This window comes from Oryctolagus cuniculus, chromosome 1, assembly GCF_964237555.1.
Source record: "Oryctolagus cuniculus chromosome 1, mOryCun1.1, whole genome shotgun sequence".
Taxonomy (NCBI): domain Eukaryota; kingdom Metazoa; phylum Chordata; class Mammalia; order Lagomorpha; family Leporidae; genus Oryctolagus; species Oryctolagus cuniculus.
Window position 1 is genome coordinate 65,808,290 of NC_091432.1, and position 18,382 is coordinate 65,826,671.

Genomic DNA, 18,382 nt, shown 5'->3' on the forward strand with positions numbered 1-18,382 from the left:
GATCTCTTTGACTCTTAGACCTATCTATCATTATGGTCAATTGTGAACAGAAATTGATCACTTGGACTAGTGAGATGGCATTGGTACATGCCACCTTGATGGGATTGAATTAGAATCTCCTGGCACTTTTCTAACTCTAACATTTGGGGCAAGTCAGCTTGAGCATGTCCCAAATTATACATCTCCTCCCTCTCTTATTCCCACTCTTATATTTAACAGAGATCACTTTTCAGTTAAATTAAACACCTAAGAATAATTGTGTGTTAATTACAGAGTTCAACCAATAGTATTAAGTAGAACAGAACAAAATACTAAAAGGGATAAAGTATTAAGTTGTTCATCAACAGTCAGGACAAGGGCTGATCAAGTTACCATTTCTCATAGTGTCCATTTCACTTCAACAGGTTTCCTTTTTGGTGCTCGGTTAGTTGTCACCAATCAGGCAGAACATATGATATTTGTCCCTTTGGGACTGGCTTATTTCACTCAGCATCATGTGTTCGAGATTCTTCCGTTTTGTTGTAAATGACTGGATTTCATTGTTTTCTACTGCTGTATAGTGTTCTATAGAGTACATGTCCCATAATTTCTTTGTCCAGTCTACTGTTGATGGGCATTTAGGTTGATTCCAGGTCTTAGCTATTGTAATTGAGCTGCAGTAAATTTAAGGTACAGACAGCTTTTTTGTTTGCAATTTAATTTCCTTTGGATAAATTCCAAGGAGTGGGATGGCTGGGTTCTATGGTAGGGTTATATTCAGGTTTCTGAGGAAACTCTGTCGTTTCTAGGAGAAAACCTTTATGACCTTAGGGTAGGCAAAGATTTCTTGAATGTGATGTGATAACAGAATTTTTAAAATTAATCTATTGATCTTAGAATGAAAAATGTCTTCTCTACAAAAGACAGTGTTAAGAGAATGAAAAGACAAGCCATAGACTTGGAGAAAATGTTTGCAAATCACATATCTCATAAAGGACTTGTATTCAGAATATTGTAAGAACTCTCCAAACTTTAGAAAGTCACAAAGAATTCAAACCTTAAAAATTTTTGGGTGGAAAGGATATATACTGGCCAATAAGCACTTGATATTCAACATCATTAGTTATTAGGAAATATAAATTTATTGGCCCTGAATCAAGACCAGCAGTTTGCTGAAGCTGTTGGTTTCAAGCAGGAGCCTAAAGAAATGTCTTTCTATGGTCTGTTGACCATTTCAGAACTTCTGAAGTGTAATGGTCAATTCATTGGGAAGAAACACCAGAGTTGTTGGTGATAGATATGGGCTAATATTTATTTTTTAGTCTTTGTACTGGGATTCTTAAAGATTTATATTTATCTCTAGATTCTTTTTTTTTTTTTATTTTTTTTATTTTTTTTTGACAGGCAGAGTGGACAGTGAGAGAGAGAGACAGAGAGAAAGGTCTTCCTTTGCCGTTGGTTCACCCTCCAATGGCCGCCGCGGCCGGCGCGCTGCGGCCGGCGCACCGCGCTGATCCGATGGCAGGAGCCAGGAGCCAGGTGCTTTTCCTGGTCTCCCATGGGGTGCAGGGCCCAAGCACCTGGGCCATCCTCCACTGCACTCCCTGGCCACAGCAGAGGGCTGGCCTGGAAGAGGGGCAACCGGGACAGAATCTGGCGCCCCGACCGGGACTAGAACCCGGTGTGCCGGCGCCGCTAGGCGGAGGATTAGCCTAGTGAGCCGCGGCGCCGGCCTATCTCTAGATTCTTGATTTGACTTGTTCATCAGATTATAATGCTGTAAAATTATTATTAACAAAAAATGTGAATGGTAGGTTTTCCACCCAAAACAAAAGGGTGATATTGCAATGTGAACTTCTAGTATTGTAGTTTTGTATGATCAAGACTCTTATGCATTTTAAACTTCATTCAAATTAGAAACAGTGGTTCAAAAAATTAAAAAAAAAGGAAATATAAATTTAAACTGCAATAGGTATCATTATGTATGTATTAGAATAGTTAAAACATAAGAAGACTGACTATACCAAGAGTTGGTAGAAACATGTTCTCATATGCCACTGGTCAGAATGAAAAATGTTATATCCACTTGGAAACAATTTGGCACTTAAAAAGAAAAACCTATTATTTATTCATTCCACTCCTGAGAACTTACCCAGAGAAATGAGAAACTTATGTGTACAAAGATACTTTTACACACTGGGGCTGGCGCTGTGGCTCATTTGGTTAATTCTCCGCCTGCTGGGCCGGCATCCCATATGGACGCCAGTTCTAGTCCCGGTTGCTCCTCTTCCAGTCCAGCTCTCTGCTGTGGCCCAAGTGCTTGGGTTCCTGCACCCGCATGGAAGACCAAGAAGAAGCACCTGGCTCCTGTCTTCGGATCGGTGCAGCGCCAGCCGTAGTGGCCATTTGGGGAGTGAACCAACAGAAGGAAGACCTTTCTCTCTGTCTCTCTCTCTCACTGTCTATAACTCTACCTATCAAATAAATTTAAAAAAAGTTATTTAAAATAATAAAAGATACTTGTACACAAATGTCCACAGAAGATTGACCTGTATCGGAAACAAACCAAATAGCCTTAATAAGTGAGAGGATAATCACAGTGTGGTTTATTCATCCAGTGGAACTCTATTCAGCAATGAAAAGGAAGAAACTATTGAACATACCACAACATACTTATCACTCAGTTATTCAGAGTGAAAGCCAGATTAAAATAAGATTATGTAATGTATGTTATCATTTATATAAAATTCAAGAAAATTGAAACTATAGTTCCAGAAGGTGCATCTGTAGTTCAATGAAGATGGGGCAGGCATGGGCAGGCAGGCAGAGCCTGAAACTTGCAGTTACAACCCCATTATTTTTGGGGCAATAGACATGTTCACTGTCTTAAGTGGGGTGATGGTTTCACAAGTGTATACACATGTCAAAACGCTAATTTTTTTTTCTTTTTTTCTTTTTTTTTTTTTTATTATTTAATGAGCATAAATTTCCAAAGTACAGCTTATGGACCACAATAGCCTCCTCCCCCCCCCCCCCCCGTGTCTTCCCTCCCATCCACAACGCTCCCCTCTCCCACTCCCTCTCCCCTTCCCCTTCACATCACAATTAATTTTCAATTATCTTTATATACAGAAGATCAATTTAGCGTATGTTAAGTAAAGATTACCACATTTTGCTCCCACACAGAAACATAAAGTGTAAAATACTATTTGAGTACTAGTTATAGCATTAATTAGACACCTAAGAGTAATTGTGTATTAATTACAGAGCTCAACCAATAGTTTTAAGTAGAATATAAAATGCATCTTTTGCATTGTTGTGGCTTCCCCCCGACCTCCCTCCCTTCCGTGGCCCTCCCTCACCCACTTCTTCTCCCCTCTCCCCCCTTCATCACGCTTCATTTTCGGTTACCTTCATATACCGAAGATCAATTTAGTATATACTAAGCAGGGATTTCAACAGGTTGCACTCACACAACCGAACCAGGTATAGGGTATTGTTCGACTAGTAGTGTTGTTTTTGAGTTTCATAGATAAACATATTGAGGACAGAGATCCTGCGAGGGGAGCATGAACCCAGTGACTCCCGTTGTTGATTTAACAATTGGCACTCTTATTTATGACGTCAGCAATCACCCGAGACTCTTGCTATGAGCTGTCTAGGCTATGGAGGCCCCTTGAGTTCACCAACTCTGAATTTGTTTAGTCAAGGCCATATCACAGTGGAGGTTCCTTCCTCCCTTCAGAGAAAGGCGCCTCTCTCCTTGATGGCCTGATCCTTCTGCTGGAGTGTTGTTCGCCAGGATCCTTCATTTAGATTGTTTTTTTGCCACCGTGTCATGGCTTTCCATGCCTGCGAGACTCTCATGGACCTTTTAGTCAGATCCGAATGTCCCAAGGGTTGATTCTGAGGCAGGAGTGCTGCAAAACGCTAAATTGTACACTTAACAAATGTGTCTGGGGTGGGTGTTTGGTGCAACAGATAAGATGCAGCTTGGGACATCTGCATCCCTTGTCTGAGTGCTTAGTTTTGAGTCCTGGCTCTGCTTATGATTCCAGCTTCTGGCTGATGTGCACCCTGGGAGGCAGCAGGTTATGGCTCAAGTGGTTGGGTCTCAGCAATCCATATGAGACCCAGATTGAGTGCCGAGCTCCTGGCTTTGGCCTGGCCCAGCTCTGGATGTTGAGGGCATTTGGAGAGTGGGCCAGTGAATGGAATATCTCTGCCTCTGTATGTCTCTCTCTCTCTCTCCCCTGTTTCTTTTCACTTAAAACAGGTAAAAAGAAATATTTTTAACAATTAAAATGTGTCAGGTCTGGTGCTGTGGTGTAGTGGGTAAAGCCACCGCCTGCCATGGCAGCATCCCATATGTGCTCCAGTCCTGGGTGCTAATGTGCCTGGGAAAGCAGTGGAAGATGGCCCTAGTGCTTGTACCCCTGTACCCATGTGGGAGACCTGGATGAAGCTCCTGGCTCCTGGCTTTGGCCTGGCTCAGCTTGGTCATTGTGGCCATTTGAGGTGGAAGGTGTGTGTGTGTGTGTCCCTCTCTCCACCTGTGACTTTCAAAATAAATCTTTTAAAAGTTATACCGCCCAATAAATCTGTTAAGATTATGTGACCTTATTTTGGCAAAAATACATGTGCATATTATGCAATTGGAAGAGGACATATACACCAAAATGAAAACACAACTTACTTTTCTGTCCTTTTGCCCTTTCTTTATCTTTGTCCTACTCATCTTCATTTGCTTATTTACACTTTCAGATTTCAAAAACTGACATGTATTGCATGTGTAACAAAAATAATGCAGAACAAAGAACCAGAGAGATAAAGAAGGAAAGGTTGTGATCTTATTAACAGGGACAGGAGGTACAATTTTAAAGATATCTCTTATTTTAGAACAAAGATTTGTACAAAAATCCATCAGACATGAAACACTTAGGGATTAAAACAGTGGGCTTTTGTGCACCTTAGAAAGCAAACGCTAAAATTTTAACATAACTGATAAGCCAATACAGATAAAAAAATGTATTAAAAATCTCAATCCATAAGAGGGCAGAAGAAGGACAGGAAGAACAAAGAACACATGAGACACTTTGTCCTTTATGTTTTGCTTGGAGTTTTTTTTTTGTTTTTTTTTTTTTTTTTGTCATCCAAGTTTGTTTCAATTACTTCTGGCTTTTCAGTTATACCTAAGAAATGATCCCTCATTCTTAGGTTAAGATAAGCTACAGAAAAATTCACTTATGTTTTCTTCTAATGCATGTATGTTTTTACCTTTTATTTAAATCTTTGATCCATTCAGAACTTATTTTGTACTACCAGGTCCAATTTTTTTTGGTTACATGTAATTATACAGTAGTTCTCATCAAATCCATTACTTGAAAGTCTTGTTCCTCACTGACTTGAGATGCTGTATTTTTTCTTTTTGACTCTTTCACTTTCCTTTATCTTATTGTAGTTTTAAAGTAAGCAGATTTAAAGATTCTGACTTTATTAAACTGTAACATTTTAAGGGGTACCTTGGTGTTTTCTTAATTTCACGTTGAAGCACAAAACCCGGAATTCTACAACTTTGAACGCTAATGAAGTGTTATTTTCTTACAGTGCCACAAGGTTGCAGTAGTGAGAGAAGACAAATTAGAAGGTAAATGTATTTATGATTTGGCAGGTTTTTTCTTATGGAGTCAGTGTAAGTACAATAAAAAAAAATCTTTACCTAACAGCTGCATGCTTTTATTTATATATATATATAGAGAGAGAGAGAGAGAGCGAGCGTGAGAGCGAGCAAGCTACTTAATAAAAGAGCTCTGTTCCTTTTATGAATAGTTTCTGAAACATGTTTTAAAACATAATACTACATCTGCCTAACTTCCTGTTCTTAAGGTTGATAGCTGTATCAAGCGCTTTTATCACAGGATTTCAAAACTTATGACAAACATACAGAAAAACTATGATCGGTACTGTATAGGACACCTCATTGATAAAAATACTGCATTGTGTTCCATACAGTTTTTTTTTTTTTTTTAAGGAAGAAAATAAAAGAACACTTTTTTAGAAATGAGAAAGACTCCAAAATTGAATAACTTTTTTAAAAAAAAATTAGTTATTTTAAAGCCACAGTTACGGAGAATAAGGGATAGACAGATATCTTCCATCAGCTGGTTTACTCCCCAGATGTCCACAAAGGTGGGGGCTGGGCCAGACTGAAGCCAAGAGCCAGGGACTCCATCTAGGTCTCCCACGTGGGTGGCAGGGCCCCAATTGCTTGGGACATCTGCTGCTTTCCCAGGCATAATAGCAGGGCTGGATTGGAACTGGAGCAGCCAGGACTAAAACCAGTTCTCATGGGATGCTGTCATCACAGGTGGTGGTGTAATCTGCTATACCATGATGCTGCCCCCAGATAACTTTTTTTTTTTTCTTTCTTTTGACGGAGTGGACAGTGAGAGAGAGAGACAGAGAGAAAGGTCTACCGTTTTCTGTTGGTTCACCCCCCAATGGCCACCGTGGCCGGCGCACCGTGCTGATCCAAAGCCAGGAGCCAGGTGCTTCTCCTGGTCTCCCATGCGGGTGCAGGGCCCAGGGACTTGGGTCATCCTCCACTGCACTCCCGGGCCACAGCAGAGAGCTGGACTGGAAGAGGAGCAACTGGGACAGAACCGGCGCCCCGACCAGGACTAGAACCCGGTGTGCCGGCGCCACAGGCGGAGGATTAGCCTAGTGAGCTGCGGCGCTGGCCCCAAATAACTTCTACATTAAATTTGTCCAGCTGTTTTAAGGCTGTTAGTACTACTCTTTGTTTAAAACCCAATTCAAAAGAATTTAATAACAGATCTTCATGATCCTGAACTTAAGTTTCAAAACAAAATTTCATTATTGTACTTTGTAGACTCCTGCCAGAATAGGGGGGTATTTTCTCACCTAGTTGTCTTTGGAGTATTTAGGGTGGTGGTGGTGGTGTCCCCTGTGGCAGATAGAGTCAGATCTCATTATTATTTAGATCTGTGGTGGTTATCCACTCTGTGCCTTGCTCTGTTTTAGACACTGGGGCATGTGGAAAGGTAGGCACAGTCCTTTCCTTTGTGGAACTTACAATTTGTTTTTGTGATTTTCTTTTTTTTCTGCAGATTTATCTAGTTAGTAGTATTTTTATGTAGTTGCTTTCTCTAAACTAAAATTGAAATATGTAAGTGAGCCTTCTCAAGTAGAGATTACTTATTTTTAATTATATGCTAGAATGTGAGGTTCTTCACTGGCCATAAAAAAAGAACATTGTAGTCACCATTGGTCATTAATTAATATTTGCTGAGTGTCTACTGCATGAGTGATATCCTCAGTTGCTGTACTTAGGAATGACTCACTGCCACCTATGTTGTCATAATGTCCCCACTGCAGACAGAAGGATTGATGTTACACTGTATATGTGGCTATTTGGCCTTCTAGAGTTTTTGAACCACTACAGATGGCAAATGGTTTAATGCAGATGGGTTTCTTGTTAAAGTCCCCACATGCGATGAACTTTGTGTATTAACAGACTGCTTTTCCTGTTGACTTGTAGCAGTGAAATCCAAGCTAGCTGTGACTGCCAGCATCCATGTGTACAGCATCCAGAAAGCCATGCTAAAGGACAGTGGGCCTCTGTTCAATACTGACTATGACATCCTTAAAAGCAACTTGCAGAACTGCAGCAAGTAAGCTCCTTAATGTTCCTTGTGGGCTTCTTTAGGAATTGATTTTGTAAGATGTTTACACAGTGGCTGCCTCTTCAGAGTGATTGCCAAGTCTAGTAAAACCCCATTTATCTTGCAGTAAGACACATGCTTGGTTTTATTAGCACATCATAAGATGAAAAATAGCAGCCACAACCCACATTGAAAACCCCAATGGACTCCTCATAAATCTATTTCTCCTTTCAAAACTGTTTGTTGTGCCCCCTTGGTACTCCTTTACCCCAGTCTCTGCTTGTCTAAATCCTACCTACCCTTCAAGAACAGGTTCAAATGTCCTTCAAAAAACTATGCCTAATTTGGTATATCTCTTCCTTCTAACCAACAACAACTTCTTGAGCTTCCATAGCCAGAATCAGGTCCTCTAAATCTTGTATCTTTCACAGTACAGAGAGGTGATGCATGTGCATTTTGGAAGTTGATGGTTATAGACTTGAGTAGTACTCTGCTGATTTAATAGCCCACTGGGTTTGGGCAAGTTACATAAGCTCTTTGAGCTCTTATTTCATCTTTAAATTGGATGTAAATAATGCCTACTTTGTGGGGTTGTATTGAAGGCTTAAATTAGTTCTTCAAACATACATTGTGAGCACCTGCTACTTTGACAGGTACTAAGCCAAATCATTGGAATTGATTCAGCAAATATCTGATTAGTATACCTGTTATTTGCCACACATTATAGGATGACTATCACCCAGTACCTACTCATGGAACTGATGATCTGATGGGAAACAGGCAGTTAACACAGTGTGGTCATGCTATAGTAGGAGCAACAGGAAATCAGGGAGAACACTTGTATCCTGCTTTTGGGTGGGTGGAATGAATGGCAAGACAGAAGTCTTTTTGAAGGTTATAACATCAAAGTTGAGGGTTGAAGGCTAGGCAGAGGAGAAATGGAAGAGTAAGAACAGAGCTGAGAGAGAAAGCATGATTCTTGTATGCAACCATGATAGTTTCTGTGGCTGGAACTTAGAGGGAGAAAATGAGATAGAAGACTGAAAATGTGCCATTATGCTTTGACTCCTGGGATAAGGAGTTTCATTCTGAGAGTACAGGGGAGCCACTGAAGATTTTTAAACAGATGGAGTAAAATGATCAGAATTACATTTCAGGGGCCTGCACTGTGGTGTAGTAGGTTAAGCATCCACCTGCGGCATGTGTACAGCATCCAGAGTCCCAGCTGCTCCATTTCCAATCCATCTCCCTGCTTATGGCCTGGGAAAGCAGTAGAAGATGGTCCAAGTGCTTGAGCTCTTGTACTTGCGTGGGAGACCTGGAAGAAGCTCCTGGCTTTGGATGGCCCAAGTGCGTCTGTTGTGGCCATTTGGGGAGTAAACCAGCAGATGGAAGACCTCTCTCTCCTAAGTAAATAAATAAATCTTAAAAAAACAAAAAACAAAAAACTGCATTTTAGAAAGATCACTCTGGCTGCAGTGTTATAGGTAGGTCAGAAGGCAGTAATCTGGAGGCAAGGCAATCAAAGAAGAGAAATGTTGCCATGATCCATGATAGGGAGGACAGCTGTGGTAAAGTAGTGGTGGAGATGGAGAGACATGAAGATTAGAGTCGTAATTATCAAGGGCAAGCTGTGGGTGTGAGATAGCTGTTCATGGTGTTAGGGATGATATTCAACATCTGTTTGAGTAACTGGGTACTAAGGGAATGTAAAAGGAGGAGCAAGCTCTAAGAAGAGGGAAAAATGATGAATTGGGTTTTGGACATGTTAATTTTTAGCCGATCCGAAGCCAGGAGCTTCTGGGTCTCCCACATGGGTGCAGAGGCCCAGGGACTTGGGCCATCTTCTACTGCTTTCCCAGGCCGTAGCAGAGAGCTGGATGGGAGGTGGAGCAGCCGGGTCTCGAACCGGCGCCCATATGGGTTGCCGCCACAGCACCGGCCCCTAAAGATAGATTTTGAAATCAGAGAAAATAGGATTAGTAACTGGATCATAGCAATAGATAAAACTTATACAGAATATAGAATGCCAGGTCAGTTACTAGTGTGTGACCTTGGACTAATGATTTAACCTTTCTGTGTTTTATTTTCCTTATCAGTAAGATGGAGTTAACAAGAATACTAACTTCATATATGTTATAAAGCTCTTATTGCAGTGGTTGACATGTAGTAAGCGCTATTTAATGATAGCTTTTTCAAAAAAATATTTATTTGGAAGGCAGAGGGACAGAGACAGAGGTAGAGAGACAGAACAAGAGAGATCTTCATCTGCTTGTTTACTTCCCAAATGCTTGCAATAGCCAAGGCTGTGCCAGGCTTAAGCCAGGAGCCTAGAACTCCCTCCACATCTCATGTAGGTGGCAAGGACCCAAGTATTTAAGGCATCATCTGCTGCTTCTCAGGTACATTAAGAGCAAGATGGAATGGCAGTGGAATAGCTGGAACTCAAACCAGGCACCCCAATAAGAGATGTAGGTATCTGAAGCAGGGGTTTAACCTGTTGTGCCAAAATGCTTACCCCATTATAGCTATTTTGAAAGGGATGCACAGAAAAAGAGGGGACCAGGAAAGAGCTGCCAAAGACAAAAAGAAAATCACTAAAGTGTATGGGGTCCCAGCACACAAGGGAAGAGTTTCAGGAGGGATTTTCAGGAGGGATTGGTCTACAATGTGAAATGCTGCTGAAAAGCCAAGTAAGAACTGAAAAGTGCCCATTGATTCAGTGATGGTTGTGGTAAGAGCATTTTCAGTGGAGTGACCAGGTTCTGTCCAGCTGAGTCAATGGGCAAATGAGGAAGTGAGACAGCTAATACATGCAACTCTTTGCGAGAAACTTGACTATGAAATGGAGGGGAACAGAGGGCAGTAGCTAAGGAGGAACTGACACTAAAGAAGGATATTTACAGTTTTAAAGTTGAGGATGATATGAACTTACGTTGTTAGGAAAAAGGTGTGGAAAGAGAAGGTTGAAAATATTGGGGAAGATGGGGTAACTGATTGAGATGGGTTCTTAAAGTGAAATAGATGCAGAATTGGGGCTGGCATTGTGGCATAGCAGGTAAAGTGGCTGCCTGTGATGCCAGCATCCCATATGGGTGCCAGTTCGAATCCTGGCTGCTCTACTTCAGATTCAGCTCCCTGCTAATGGCCTGGGAAAAGCAGTAGAAGATGGCCCAAGTACTATACCCACAAGAAGATCTTGGCGTCATCCTGGCCCAACCCTGGCTGTTACAGCCATCTGGGGAGTAACCAGGAAGTAGAAGATCTGTCTCTTTCTCTCTCCCTTTTTCTCTGTAACTCTTGTCTTTCAAGTAAATAAATAAGTCTTTAAAAAAAGACTTACGAAATTGCCAGACAGAAATTCCAGAATAGGGATCATGTCTGTTTTATTAACTGTATAACCAAGATGGTGCCTGGCATGTGATAAATAATTGGCATATATAATTGCATGTAATTGTTGAATGAACCGATATTAGTTCCTTTCCTTTAGCTCAAAACTTCGAGTGTAATAGGCATAAATATTTTTTAAATATATAACCGCAATGAAATAATGTACAAATCCAGAGTCTTTTTGGGAAAGATTTCAAGAGAACATTGAAATGTTGGTAAGTTTATATAAAATCTATTTTAGGATTTTGAAATAATCTGTGTTTAAACCTAGTCATGGCATGTAAGGCTCTAAAAATCAATTCTTCTGTTGTATCTATGAAGTAAGCAAACAAGAATAAAAGTGACTCAAAAGCTCAAAATGAAATTTCCACAGGGCCCATTAAAGTAAACATGGCAAGTAGGATTGTGATAATAGGAAGCACTTCCATGAAACTTTACCTAAAAACTTAGTGTCCTCAGTAGAAATGTGAAGAATTTATCTCCAATAAAGAAGTTTGTGTTTGGTCCTGAGAATTACTGGCCAACTGAGAACTGACTCATGATTTTGTGTGTTTTAAGAAGTGCTGTGACAGGAAGAAAGTTGAAATTTTAGGATTGAGCAGAGATTCTTCTCTTCAGACATACTCCCAGCCTAACTTGATCGCTTCCTCATTGCCAGTTCCTGGTCCTGACCCTAAGGTGTGGAATGTGAACCAAACGGAGAAAGAGTTGTCTCAGGGCCAACTTTAGATGTTGACAGTGAAATAAAACATTGCCCTTTTCCTTGTACCTGGAAGCACTACAAGGCCAGAGAGGAAGAATGGTGGGTGAAAGTAAATGATTTCCATCTGTTCTCAATTCTGAGGCACAGGAGATGTGTGTTATATAGGGTTTGCTGATGCGGACTGTAATAAATCAGTGGAAGGTTTCTGGAGCTGTAGATGCTAGCTTTGGGACTGTTCAGTCTAAAGCTATTCTTGACATGAAATGAAATTATATTGTGTCCAATTGTTTTCTTAGGCCAGTTATTCCATCAGTCAATGTTGTCAAAGTTGTACCTTGTTGATGTCTAAGATAATTGATGTTACTGCATATTTTCTGATATATTAAAGAAGACAAACCAGAAGCCTCAGTCACTTAAATAGTCATTCTTTTTTTAAAAAAATTTATTTATTTATTTATTTGAAAGAGTTACACGGAGAGAGGAGAGGCAGAGAGAGAGAGAGAGAGAGAGAGAGAGAGAGAGAGGTCTTCCATCTGCTGGTTCACTCCCCAGTTGGCGGCAACGGCCAGAGCTGAGGCAATCCAAAGCCAGGAGCCAGGAGCTTCTTCTGGGTCTCCCACATGGGTGCAGGGGCCCAAGGACTTGGGCCATCTTCTACTGCTTTCCCAGGCCATAGTAGAGAGCCGGATTGGAAGAGGAATAGCCAGGACTCGAATCGGCGCCCATATGGGATGCCTGCACGGCAGACAGCAGCTTTACCCATTACGCCACAGTGCTAACCCCACTTAAATGGTTACGTCTTTCCTAATACTTGCTATGTGCCAGGTCTTGTGTTGACTGCCTGAAATAAAAGTGACAGCTAAAACCTGCAAGGAGCTCTTCCCTACCCTCAGTGAATAAAAGACATGGAAAATAAAATGCCTTTATTTGCTAGGATTTTGCTTAAGTATAACCCTTAAAAACTTTTTTAATTGATTTGAGAGATACAGAACTCCATCCACTCTTTGTTGTACACACCAAATGATCACAATGGCCAGGACTGGGCTGGGCCAGGCCAGTTCATAGGAACCATGAACTCAACTCAGGTCTTCCACATGAGTGCCAGGAACCCAGCCACTTGCATCATCACTGTTGCCTCCCAGGATCTGCATTGGTGGGAGGCTTGATTTGGGAGCCAAGTATAGGACCCAAATTGTCCAATGTGGGGCATGAGCATGTTAATCACTGGGATAATTGGCTACCCCAGTGTAACCCTTTGAGAAGGCTGAATCAGTTATCCTGCCACATTGTAGAACATTACATTATGGGTTTGTGTGAAACAGGCACATCTCTAATGATGAGATGAATCATTAGAAAAGGTGACTGTTCCCTTTAATATACCATACAAACTATTCCACCAGATTTCTTCACTTGGCTTTGGACATACTTGTCTGGTACTATTTGTTAAGATTGTTAGAAATTAGTAACAAATGATTGGGAAGGACTATAGGTTATAGGAGCCAGTCACTCTATTCTCAGCTTCTTCCTTTTTTTTTTTTTTTTTTTTTTAAGATCTATTTGTTTATTTGAAAGGCAGAGTTAACAGAGAGGCAGAGGCAGACATAGAGAGAGGTCTTCCGTCTGCTGGTTCACTTCCCAGTTGGCCACAATGGCTGGAGCTGCTCCGATTCGGAGCCAGGAGCTTCTTCCAGGTCTCCCACGTGGGTGCAGAGGCCCCAGGACTTGAGCCATCTTCCACTGCTTTCCCAGTCCATAGCAGAGAGCTGGATCAGAAGTGGAGCAGCCAGAACTTGAACCAGCACCCACATGGGATTTGGGCACTGTGGGCAACAGCTTTACCTGCTATGCCACAGCACCGGCCCTTCTTCCACCTTTTAAATCAGACTTCTCAGGCCAGGAGAGCTGCCAGGAAACTTGTTAATAATTAAAGCTCTTGGATTTGATTCAGTCCATATTCGTTGCATAGCCAGCTATGTAAGAGGAAGACCTTCAAATTAAGGGATAACCATGTGGTTTCCCAAGGATAGTAAAATTGCTAAATATTTTATTATTATTTTGTGAATTCTTACTCTTTTGAATTAGGATTTTCTTTTTTCAAAGAATTAGGAATATTCAATATGGTGTGGTAGAAGATACCTGATTCCAATCCTAGCTCTATCATTAACTAGATGTATAACCTTAGGACAAATCACTCATTTCTCTTATCTAAATGAAGGTTTCTTTATTTCAATGAGTTTGTTTCATTTTTTTTTTTAAGATTTACGTATTTATTTGAAAGAGTTAGAGAGAGGGAAAAACAGAAGCAGAGATCTTTCATCCACTGGTTCACTCCCCAAGTGGCTGCAACAGCCAGGGCTGAGCCAGGCTGAAACCAGAAGCCACATCTGGGTCTCCCACATGAGTGGTAGGGGCCCAAACACTTGAGCCATCTTCTGCTGCTCTTTCCAGGCCAATCCAGGAAGCTGGATTGGAAATGGAGGAGCAGGGAATGAACTGGTGCCCATATGGGACACTGGTATCTTAGGCTACTGCCTCACCTACTATGCCACAAAGCCAGCCCCATCAATGAGAGTTTTATACCAAACAAGTTCTAAACATCCTAGTTCTAAAATTCCCAAATTTTATAGTTTCTGGGTTACAAAGAAGGAAGAGTTTGAAAATAAGGGACCAGAGCAATTAGCACAGTGGTTAAGATGCCACGTAGGACTCACATATGGTGGAATGACTGAGTTTGAGTGCTGGTTCCAGTCCCATTCCAGTTTCCTGCTAATGGACACCCTGAGAGCCAGCAGGTGATGACAGGTACTTAATTCCCTGCCACCCATGTGGGAGATCCAGATTGGATTAAGGGCATTTGAGGGTGAATCAGCAATTGGAGATCTTTGTCTCTCTACCTTTCAAATAAATAAATAAATAAATAACTCTGGAAATCCAGAGTCTAGAGATAGGTTTGATACTAACATTAATTTAAAGTAACATTTGTGTCCTCAGGTTTAGTGCCATACAGTGTGCAGCTGCTGTTCCTAGAGCTCCTGCAGAATCCTCATCCTCCAAAAAGTTTGAGCAGTCAAATCTTCAAGTACCAAGTGAGACACAAGTGAATAATGAGCCTACTACCAATGGTCATGGCCCACCTGCCTCCAAGCAGGTTTCCCAGCAGCCGAAAGGAATTATGGGAATGTTCGCTGCTAAGGCTGCTACTAAAACCCAAGATGCCAACAAAGAAACAAAAACAGAGGCTAAAGACGTAACAAATGTGAGTCCTCTTTGAAGATATGCCTTTATTATAGCTTAGAATGGGAATCTAAAAAAGTACTAATAATTCCAGTAATAGTAGTTTGATTACATAAGTTTCTGATTTTTCTACTGTAGTTTGAACCTTTTAATCTCTATATTCTCATCTAAAGCAGTTTTTTACTTTTGCTAATATTTCTTGTCAAAGCTTGTATTCTACTGTCAAATGGTATTGACTGGCCTGAAAACATCAACAGGATTGTTGAGAGACCCAGTTGAGATAGATAATGCATGTGAAAAAATGTTGAAAATTGCAAAGCTTAAGGAATTGCATGTTAGCAGTCACTCTAGGAATATTTCCATATATGTCCATATATGCTTGCCTTGTATTTAACATTCTTGTTCTATACATTTTTCTTTTCTTTTTTTTTTAGATTTATTTATTAATTTGAAAATCAGAGTTACTGAGAGAGGAGAGGCAGAGAGAGAGAGAGAGAGAGAGAAAGGTAGAGACAGAGAAAGAGGTTTTCCATCTGCTGGTTCACTCCCCAGATGGCTGCAACGGCCGGAGCTGCGCCAATCTGAAGCCAGGAGCCAGGAGCTCCTTCCAGGTCTCCCACGCAGGTGCAGAGGCCCAAAGACTTGGGCCATCTTCTACTGCTTTCCTAGGCCATAGCAGAGAGCTGGATCAGAAGTGGAGCATCTGGGTCTCGAACCAGCACCCATATGGGATGTTGGCGCTACAGGCCAGGGCATTAACCTACTGTGCCACAGCACCGGCCCCTCCAAACATTTTTCTTGATCTATTTCTTCAGTTGAGTTCCCTTAGTTTTTTATTGTTCAGTCATCTGGACTAAAGGGCATTGACTTAAAAGATTCAAGAAAAATGTAATTATTGTCATTACTGTTGCCATCATTATGATTTTTTTTTTTTTTTTTTTTGGTCATCTTCAGGCTTTTGTTCTGGGAAAGTAGAAGAGGGATAGCGTGAAACACACTCTTTGAATTTGTACTGTGTGCCAATAGTTTGATCTTTGTTTAACTCCTCTTGTCAGTTACATGAGGGACATACTACCATTTCCATTCTGTATGTGATAAAACTGAAGGCTAGACTTGTTAAAAAAAAATGTGCCTATAGGTCATTTTGCTGGTATGTGGTAGAACCATGGTTCAGATCCATTTCTTAATGATTAAAGATGTTTTATGTTGAAATTTCCTCCCCCTACTTCTACCATACTCCGTCTGACCTGTTTTAATTCTGTCAAACTAAATAGTTTTTAAGTAGGCTCAAAGTAAGTTTAGCCATATCTGTGGATAGTAATTTAATAAGCACTATGAGAAACTAAGTGTTGGAGATTAACACCTGATACTGTCTGGTATGGACTGTTCTAGATTTATCCTTTCTAATTCCTACACAATCATACATGGTTCTATACAGACTGTATAGCACACAATGTGCTGTGCTATTGAAGAGATGGTTCGAGACTGCTCCTTCAAAAGTCAGCTAAATGCTAGGGAAAAATCGTGTGTGTTTTCTTTTCTATGCTTTTAGGCATCCTCGGCAGGCACCAAGGCATCTGGGAAAGGGAATGTGATGAGCAACTTTTTTGGAAAAGCTGCAATGAGTAAGCTTGATTTTCCTTTGGCTAATAAATGAATGTTAATGCACTAACGTAATTGAGGGAAAAGCTACCTTCTAGTTTTTGCCCATCTGGGAGACTACCATAAAGTATTCCTGCATTCTAACAAATTTACAGTGTCCTGAGAATATACTGATGAAAGTAACTCAGCTGAAACAGTGGACTTTATAGGTGAACTGGGCTCAGTTGAGATCTCTTGAAGGTGGTTTACTTTTCCTACTTTTATCTCCTTCCTTGAAGAGAGAGGGACATATTTTCTTCATAGCGCTCTTGAAAATGGGTGGGAAAATGAATGGGATACTGGCCGGTTAAACAGTGTTGTGTTGAGGTTGAGACCACAGATGCCAGAGTCAGTTTGCCTGTTGTGACCTTTAGCACCCTTATCTTCCAATGGGCAGCAAATATTTTCCCCTTTTGAATTAAACCTTAGTGTGAATTAGAAGAGCCCCAGTAGTAATAGCCATCTTAAAGTATCTATTTTTGAGAAATCAAAAATCTTACTTATTTAATAATTTTTTTTAATAAGAATGATTTTCAGTGGAAAGAAAGCACAGTCACATATTTTCATACTTTCATGTCAAGTACACCTCCACTAGGTATGTGTGGCAGGATACCAGGGAGAATGCAGAAGCCTCAGGATAGTTAGGGTACACTTCTTTGGAGCATCAGTTTGACAAAGATTCTGCAAGGAAGCATTTTGTTTATACACCTATGCAAGCAGAATTAGTGAGAATTCTGCTTTTCCATGATGGTTAATTAGGTAGACAGGGAAGAAATGAAGGTGATAGTTTTTTATTTGCAAAACTGCTATCTCTTTATATTTTAAAATGGAAAATGTGGTACTTTCAGAGTATTGGGAAGCAGAACTGAGGTACTGCAGACGATACAATCACGGGAACTCAGGGAATTCCTGCTTTCTGAACGCACAGCCATGCTGGTGTCAGTGGCCTGCATGGCTGGTAGCGGGCCCCTGGACATGATCAGATTCTAAGTTCTTGGCAGTTTGTTGAGGCCCACACGTTTGTTTCTTTTCTTCTTTTTTTTGACTGGCGTGGCCAGTGAGGGAGAGAGACAGAGAAAGGTCTTCCTTTACCATTGGTTCACTCTTCAATGGCCGGCGCACTGCGCTGATCCGAAGCCAAGAGCCAGTTGCTTCTCCTGGTCTCCCATGCAGGTGCAGGACCTAAGGACTTGGGCCATCCTCCACTGCACTCCCAGGCCAAAGCAGAGAGCTGGACTGGAAGAGGGGCAACCGGGACTAAAACCTGGTGTGCCAGTGCCGCAGGCGGAGGATTAGCCTATTGAGCCATGGCGCTGGCCTCTTTTCTTTTTAAATGTCTTTGTCACCTTAAAAATCAGTGCATTTTTAGAATTATTTTTCCTTTTTTTTTTTTTTTTTAAGATTCATTTATTTATTTGAAGGTAGAGTTACAGAGAGGCAGAGGCAGAGAGAGAGAGAGAGAGGTCTTCCATCCACTGATTCATTCCTCAGGTGGCCACAATGGCCAGAGCTACACCAATCTGAAGCCTGGAGCTAGAAGCTTCTTCCAGGTCTCCCACCTGGGTGCAGGGGCCCAAGGACTTGGGCCATCTTCTTCTGCTTTCCCCAGCCATAGCAGAAAGCTAGATCGGAAGTGGCACAGTCAGGACTTGAAACAGCAGCCATATGGAATGCCTGCACTGCAGGCAGCAGCTTTACCGGCTACGCCACAGCACCAGCCCCATAAAATTATTATTCCTTAAATTGACAT

General features: G+C 41.2%; 1 protein-coding gene and 1 non-coding gene across 5 annotated transcripts in view; both read left to right on the top strand.

Annotated features, from left to right (window-relative positions):
* POLD3 (DNA polymerase delta 3, accessory subunit) overlaps positions 1-18,382 on the top strand; it is a 59,794-nt gene that overhangs the window by 20,140 nt on the left and 21,272 nt on the right. For all 4 annotated transcript variants that reach the window (XM_008264043.4, XM_002708695.5, XM_070075366.1 and 1 more), the window contains exons 4-7: positions 5,587-5,626; positions 7,541-7,673; positions 14,749-15,013; positions 16,544-16,616. In XM_008264043.4, the coding sequence (XP_008262265.1) occupies positions 5,587-5,626; positions 7,541-7,673; positions 14,749-15,013; positions 16,544-16,616 (511 nt within the window). The remainder of the gene's footprint in view (positions 1-5,586; positions 5,627-7,540; positions 7,674-14,748; positions 15,014-16,543; positions 16,617-18,382) is intronic.
* LOC127485218 (small nucleolar RNA SNORA2/SNORA34 family) lies at positions 1,124-1,260 on the top strand. Its single transcript, XR_007912364.1, has one exon. It is a non-coding gene; the product is annotated as a small nucleolar RNA SNORA2/SNORA34 family (small nucleolar RNA).